This window comes from Amphiura filiformis, chromosome 13 (assembly GCF_039555335.1).
Source record: "Amphiura filiformis chromosome 13, Afil_fr2py, whole genome shotgun sequence".
Taxonomy (NCBI): domain Eukaryota; kingdom Metazoa; phylum Echinodermata; class Ophiuroidea; order Amphilepidida; family Amphiuridae; genus Amphiura; species Amphiura filiformis.
Window position 1 is genome coordinate 32,443,299 of NC_092640.1, and position 8,283 is coordinate 32,451,581.

Below are 8,283 nucleotides of genomic sequence, written 5' to 3' on the forward strand. Positions count from 1 at the left end.
TATACCTTCCAACCTAAGTGGCACTCAATACTATACTGCATACATTTGAAATCACGGGTTACACTAGTATTCTAAAAAGAATGTAGGTGTAGGGGCAAACTTGGATTGCTCCCCTGGTTAGCAGAAGCTTGGTACTAAATAATACAATCTTCGATGACTCGGAACCAACAACAAAAAGTGACACAAATCATCACAAATCCAAGGATACACTTTAGCTGAAACGTATCTTGATGATGTTTATTATCTTCACTTGCTATTCTTCTTCTTGTTCTTGTCACAAATACTAATTATGTTGGTTTAGGTAAAGATTAATTGTGTCTTTACCGAGAGCTTCTACACTACAATACATCAAAAACCAAGATGACAGCCTCCAGTGCCAAATTCGGCACCAAATTACATGTGATTGATGGGCTGCAGGCTATGTTTAGCTTACTTCAGTAAATGGTAAATGGCATCAACATTCCGGCGCCTAATTGTCTGCTACCAGCAACAATTCTTCTTAAAACATAGTTTTGGTGTGCCATTTACTGACAAAACTGAACCTTTTACAAGAGGTGCCTTTGTGACCCCTTAAACTTCAAAACATCAAACTTGACTGATTTTGAAACATGAATAAAGTTTATGAAATCAAAAACCTTTATCTGAGATTCACTTGTGTGATAAAAAACTTGTATCAATGCTAATGATTCAAAACAAAAAACAATTTCAAAAAATTTCAAATGATTTGATCCAAAAGAAAAAATAAACTGAGTTTTGGAAATTTCAAAAAGCGATTTTAACTTCACATGAAAAAATTATTTAGCTTTATTTTACAAGATAGATGATGCTGCACTCAAGAGATAACTGCCCATGCCAACCAAAATTACTTGAAAGAAAACCAAACAAAAGCCCACACAACAGGCAAAATTTTGGTGAGATTGGAAAAGCCAACTGAATACATGGGAGATACTATTCAAGTGCAACATGATCACAACATATCAACATGAACACACAATGTTTAGTTTGTAAACTAGAAATGCAGTCTGTTGCTGTCCTTTCAATCAAAGTACATAACTCTTTGCATGCGAATATCTTGTTTGGTACACCTTGTAAATGAGAATACAACTTGATATAATATGACTGCCTGTGCACAACCATAGCAGCCATGAGAAAAACACAACTTGATATAATATGACTGCCTGTGCACAACCATAGCAGCCATGGCCCAAATTTGCAAATTCAGTCAATCCAGGTTATAGTCAAAACACCAGATGCTGATAGGATTCATTTACTTGCAAAGTACATGTAGATAGGAATACACAATTACAAACTTGAGTGAAATTATTTCAGACCTCGATCATGCATACCCTTTGATTAATAGCAAAGCAATAATTTCAAGAGAAATCAAATTTGAGCATTATCGAGATTCCAAAATACACACAGAGAACATTACTTTCAAATGTGTATCCCAAATATGGATTACATGTAGATCACTGTACACAACCGACAAATTGTGCACACATTTTAAGCAGTAGAATACGATGTAGAATCTTGCAAATTAAAACTCCATGGGCCTGTGGTGTACCAAACTTTAAACAAACTTGCTAATGATGCACACTGGTTCCATCGGTACAAATTGCATGCATAGGATTCTTCTTTACAAAATCAAATTCACAGATGTGGTGACCCTTACCAAACTTGAATGCATTCCTGTTGCATTCTGCATGCATTCAGCAGCATTGTGGTAGAATGCATTATGAATCCTAACAACCACAACCTATATAACCACAACCATAAGGTCACCATGCTTAGCTTTTGTTGTCGAATGCATTCCGAATACAAAATAGCATTCGAGTTGCCCTCAATATGCACGAAATATTTAAATGAGCTCCGAATGCATTCGGAATGCATTCGGTGAATGCATTCAGAATGCATTCGGCGAATGCATTCGGAATGCATTCGGAGCATGCTAATACCACAATAATTGCATTCAGTCTCCTGTTGCATTCATGTGCATTTGAATGCATTCGAATTTAATACGATCTAATGCATTCAAATCAATACAATCGAATGCAACTGAATAATATGGGAAATGATGGAAACTAACGTTTTATGCATAGGCCTATGTAGGAAGATTGAGAAAAAGCTTACCTTGTTTTATGCATACATTTGCTTGATGCTTTAAAGCAGGCTTGGGTGATACTTTGATTAATCAAAAATAATTGATTAAACAATTAATCAATATCTATTATTTTTAACAATCACCCAAGCCTGCTTTTAAGACACTCAAGATCTACTATATTTGTTGATCCTACATGTATTCTCTTATCTATTTCACTTCATATAAAATTATGAAATAAAAGTACATTTTTGCAAAGGGTGATTCCAGTTGAAATCCATAAATCCCCTATGGAAGAGACATATACCATGATCTCCCATACAAGGTGTAGATTTCAAATGGAGCCACCCATTAATCCCATTTGCAATACAATTCATTTACACATGATTTTCACATTTATGATAATTAGGGATTCAATCATGTTTCACCGTTGTTCATCACCGATTAACAACGATGCGTCCGCACACTGTGTGGCAATCCTCCGCTGTGGGAGGTTTAATTGCCAAACACTGTATGGTGATCCTCCGAGCCTCGTCTGTCACACACTGTGTGGCAATCACACATGGAGGCCGTACGTACATTATCTACAAAATCGAAATACAATTGAAATGTATTAGTAAGGGGCTGTGCAATAATTATGAGCCCCCATGGGGTAAAATTCCAAACAGCGCTCCAAAAATTGCTTGCTCCCCCCTCTCGTCCTGCCAAAAATTGCTCCCCCCCCCCCTCGGCCTGGCAAAATATTTTTGCCCCTCCTTGCACATCATGCCAAATTTTTGGGATCCCATTTGCAAAACCTTATTAATGGTCTATAGATACATGTTGCGAGCGCAGCTAGCAGGAAAATTTGCATATTTAAGCGTTTCCAAGCGTTTTATTCAAAATGCACCCCATAAATGTGTGTGCCAAAATTGCTCCCCCTTTTGCTTGCCCCCCCCCTCTTGCGGCTCGCCAAATCTTTCTTGCCCCCCCCCCCCCATTTTACCCTCCCACCAGGGCTCATAATTATATTGCATATCGCAAAGAACTATATATTAAAAGTGTACAATTAAATTCTCACTTACTTGCTTGTACTATGTCGTTATGTATACATATGTACTCTATAGGCCTATGTACAGCATACGTACGTCAGAGATATGTAGAACAGATACTATACACCTAGATTACATCTGGCATAATATTACAAAACTGTAAATTTCAACAGGAACCCATAGCTATATGCCACAATGACCATTTACATAAGCTTATAAGCTTACCTTAATTGTTAGATTCATGAATATTCTCCTCTTGGATCCTGTTGCAATTACAAAATGTAATAACATTTCCTATACTAATACTGCACATTGATCTAAATATAGTCCAGAGCCTTGGTGTGTATTTTATTCACAAAAAACCAAACATTTCCTGTGGTAATATCACAATACCAGCAGCTCACATCCATACAACCAGGAAGCTAGTGGAGACTATAACTGCCAGTATCAACTGCCACTTTTGTAGCATAATTTGAAAAAAACATGTGATGATCATGTGATCATCATTTGTGGTTGGATTAGAATGCAACCGAATGCAACACGAATGCAAAGATTTTTGTTGAAAATAGTCTAAGTCCTTAGTTGTCAGATCCGAATGCAAAAATACAACAAAAATGGTGATATTGCATTCGAAAGGATTAAAAAATGTTGTGGTCTGTTGCATTCGAATGCATTCAAATGCAAAATACCACAAAATGCCACATCACTACCACAATGGTAAGATACGAATGCATTCCGAATGCATTCTGAATGCAATAATTGCATTCGGGTTTGGTAAGGGGATGTAGGTGTCAAACATGTTCATTCTTGATCTTGACGATGAGTTGTATACGAATCTGGCAACTTCACACTAAACGCAGACACGTCGCTGTAGAGACGAATCACCAGTCTTCACATCTGTAGTACAGATAGGTTCATCCGTCATCACATCTGGTAGATCTCATGATGAATTTGACAGTTTGCATCAGTTGTTCCAAAGTAAAAGCAAGGTGTCAGCTTGCCTTTCATGGCAATTTAACGTAAACTGATGGTTAGTCTTATTTTATATATCAGCTGATCCGTATAGCCTCCAGACTAAGTGGCAATTTAGCTTAGCTGATACCTTTTGGTTATAACGGTTTCATTGACTTGTTGTTATAACACTATTAGTTCTTTAGTTCTTTACAAGTCCAGGCGTTTCACTGGTTTCAATGTTCGTCTTGGTCTTGCTTCTGGAGTACCTGACACTGATACAGTTTCATTGTTGGTAGCACTGGACGTAGTTTTAGGCTTGGTACTTGGGTTACCCAATGCTGGTACTGGTGGATGAGCTGAAGTAGAATCTTTCTTCACTCCTATATCTTGATCTGCGACTTCTGATTCCAACAGCAAACACAGTTTATCAATGGGTCTGGTGAGAATGCTTGTCCTAGTTTTCACTCGCACACGTCGAACCAGTCCATCACTTGCAGGGAGAGTTTCAATCACCCTTCCTAGCGGCCAGACGTTTCTGGGGGTAGATTCATTTACAACCATGACGACATCTCCCACCTTGGCATTTCGCTGTGGGTGAATCCACTTTTGTCTTTGCTGTAACTGAGGAAGGTATTCTTTGATCCATCTGCGCCAAAACAGGTCTGCCAGATACTGGACTTGCCTCCACCGGCGCTTGGCATACTGACTCAGCTTTCCTGCAGCGGCTGGTGGTAAGATCATGTCACTCTTTAGTTGAAGAAGGTGATTTGGTGTAAGTGGCTCTAAATCAGATACTTCTCCAGGAACATTGGTGAGTGGTCGGCTGTTAACTATGGCTTCTATCTCACACAGTAATGTATGAAGAGAGTCATCTGTTAGTATTTGTTCCTTTATAACAGAGCACATCACTCCCCTGATTGTCCGTATTTGACGTTCCCAGATGCCTCCATGGTGACTTCCTGCTGGTGGATTAAAGGTCCACTCAATCTCTCTTTGCAGAAGGTAGTCATGGATTCTGTCTTGATTCCAAGCTGCAATTTCTCGGCGTAACTCTCTTTCTGCCCCTATCAAATTGGTGCCATTGTCAGAGCGGATCTGTTTCACTTGGCCTCTTCTGGACACGAATCGTCGTATGACATTTACATGCAGGCATCGGTATCCAAAGACGCTGCCATTTCAATGTGTATGGCTTTGGATGCAAGGCAGACGAACACTACACCATATCGCTTGACTATACTACGGCCTTGTTTAACTTCTAGTGGACCGAAATAGTCCATTCCAACTCTTGAAAATGGTGGCTCTCCTGGAGTGACTCTGTCTTTGGGAAGATCACTCATCATCTGCTGTTGTACTTTTGCATTCCTCTTTCTGCAGGTGATGCAACTGTTGATAACCTTTCTAGCTGCTGCATTAGCATTTGTTATCCAGTACTTCTTATGCAGGTGAGCCAACATGTGGTTTCTGCCCCCATGTCCAAAGAAGTCCCATTGCAAAGTTGATTTTACATGACGTCCATGAAGCAACTGGACATGGGGGCATGTTGGTGAGCCAACATGTGGTTTCTGCCCCCATGTCCAGTTGCTTCATGGACGTCATGTAAAATCAACTTTGCAATGTGGGACTTCTTTGGTATGATTGATGGAAATTTTGTCTTTTCAGGTAGAGCTGACTTAGCCAGTCGACCACCTACTCTGATTACTCCATCTTCTATAAATGGATTAAGTCTGTAGAGAGGACTTGCTTTCTTAATCTTGCTAACTTGTCGCAAGTCGTCTTCTGGCTGACTGTCATTACTTCTCAATTGCAGCTCTTTTAGTGTCTTAATTTCTTCTGGATATGCCTTGGTTTGGACATATACTATTACAGCTCTTTCTGCTTCTTGCATGTCAGCAACATTAAGCAAATCTGTAATGTTGCCATGCTCTTCATTCTCATCATTCTTTCTACCATCATCATCTCCATTATCAACTCTATCATCAACTTTATCATCATCTCTATCATCATCTCTATCACGACAGATCTTGCAGAGATGTTTCTTGACTCTGAGGATCCATGCAACACAACGACAAAGTTGATACCATGAGGAGAATCGTGTAAGTAGTTTCTCCATTGTATCTGTTGCTTCTTCTGTCGACGCTGTGTTGACTACTAATTTCTTTTTAACTTCTGGATCATCAGCTAGCTCTTCAGCGCTGTTTCCAATGGTAGTCTTTGGCCACTGGTTTTCTGCTTTGTGTAAGAAGTCTGGACCATCAGTCCACCTTCTATTCTTGAGGAAGCAATCAACGGCTAAGCCCCTTGAGCAGTCGTCTGCAGGGTTTGAGCTAGTTCCCACATACTTCCATTGGTGTGGCTGGGAGCCATCTCTAATCAATGCGACTCGATTAGCCACAAAGGTGTGGAATCGGGCGGTGTCATTGTTAATATACTTGATCACGGTCTGACTATCAGTCCAGAAGTATGTGCTTTCGACCTTCAACTGTAGTTCCTTTTGCAACATGTTGTTGACCTTTACTGCCATTGCAGCTGCAGTTAACTCTAGGCGAGGTATAGTTATGATCTTCAAGGGAGCAACTCTTGCCTTGGCTGTCAGGAGAGTAAGATGCACTTGACCCATCTCATTAACGAATCGTAAGTAACTCACTGAACCATACCCCTTCTGACTTGCATCACAGAAGTGGTGCATCTGGACTTCACTTTCTTCAAAGTCCTTGGGCTTGAAACATCTTTCGATGGTGAAATCTGACAATTTCGGTACTTCATCAAGCCATCTTTCCCAACGGGTCAGAAGCTCACTAGGAATAGACTCATCCCAACCAAGCTGCAGCTTGCTTAAGTTCTGCAATATTTGTTTTGCTGGCAGGATTGCTGGAGCAACAAATCCTAGCGGGTCATAGATGGAGCTTACAGTTGCTAGGATGCCTCTTCTGGTAGGAGGTCTCTCTTTCACTTTAATATGGAAGCCAAACCTGTCGGTTTCTGGTGACCATAGCAACCCCAGCACCTTTTCTGATGGTAACTCTTCATTCTTCAAATCTAGTGTCTTTGTAGTCTCAGCTCTATCGTCTTCAGGAACTGACTGCAACACTTCTCTTGAGTTACTCAACCACTTGGTCAACTTGAAACCACCATCCTTACACAAATTGGTGAGATCACTGACGAGTTGAATAGCTTTGCTTTCACTTTCAATAGATTTGAGGTAGTCATCGACATAGAAGTTGGACAGCACCGTGTTGCATACTTCTTCGCTGTATTTCTCTTTACCATCATCAGCGGTCTTTCTCAGTGCGAAATTCGCACATGAAGGTGACGAAGTTGCGCCGAACAAGTGCACATTCATCCTATATTCCTTCAGAGGCAGACTCAGGTCACCGTAGGGCCACCATAGAAATCTTACTACGTCTCTGTCTGATTCTGGTACACGCACTTGATGGTACATTGCTTTTATATCTGCTACAACTCCAACAGGGTGCTCTCTAAACCTCGTCAACACACCTACCAAGTTGCTTGTCAAGTCGGGTCCTTTTAGTAATTGTGAGTTTAAAGACTGGCCCATGTACTTCGCCGCACAATCAAATACAACTCGCAGCTTGCCCTTGGTGGGGTGAAACACCCCATGGTGGGGGACAGACCACACCTTGCCATCCTTTCTATTGCATGCATCTTTGGGCACTTCTTCTGCATAATCATTTTTAAACATATCATTCATGAATGCAGTGTATTGGTCGTTGAAAACCGAGTCCCTTTCTAACTTCCTCTTCAGATGGCATGCCCGCTGTTCGGCTTGATGTATATTGTTCGGCAATTTCATGTCATCATCTTTGAGCGGAAACCTACTTGGTAGTGCCCATCTACATACTTGATTGATGCTTCTACTCTGTTTAGGAATTGTCCTTCACTCACGCTTCTCTCTGGTTTATCATCAATGATTCGCTCATTGAACTCAGCGTTGTAGAGTTTCTCTAATTGCTGGTCAATAGTGTCATGTGCCTTAATTCTGTGGATGACTGATGTCCTTTTGTGTTCTTTATTTTTGACACCATACACTGTCCATCCGAGTCTAGTTTGGCAGGCGAAAGGTCCTTCACCTTGGCTATTTACTACATGTATTGGCTCAAATGCTTTAGGCACATTATTTCCTATGAGGAGACCAATATGGCATTGAGATTCATCATTTATTCTTCCTAGCTTAACTTCTTC

The 8,283-nt window shown here is 40.5% G+C and overlaps 1 protein-coding gene across 1 annotated transcript; it reads right to left on the reverse strand.

The window, feature by feature from the left end:
- Positions 1–5,584: 5,584 nt before the first annotated feature.
- On the reverse strand, positions 5,585–7,894 carry LOC140167593 (uncharacterized). Its single transcript, XM_072190892.1, has one exon. The coding sequence runs from the start codon at positions 7,892–7,894 to the stop codon at positions 5,585–5,587; it is 2,310 nt and encodes a 769-aa protein (XP_072046993.1).
- Positions 7,895–8,283: the final 389 nt, after the last annotated feature.

Bases quoted from the DNA above. Each gene is read 5' to 3' on its own strand.
- LOC140167593 (XM_072190892.1), bottom strand. From the start codon at position 7,894: ATGAAATTGCCGAACAATATACATCAAGCCGAACAGCGGGCATGCCAT.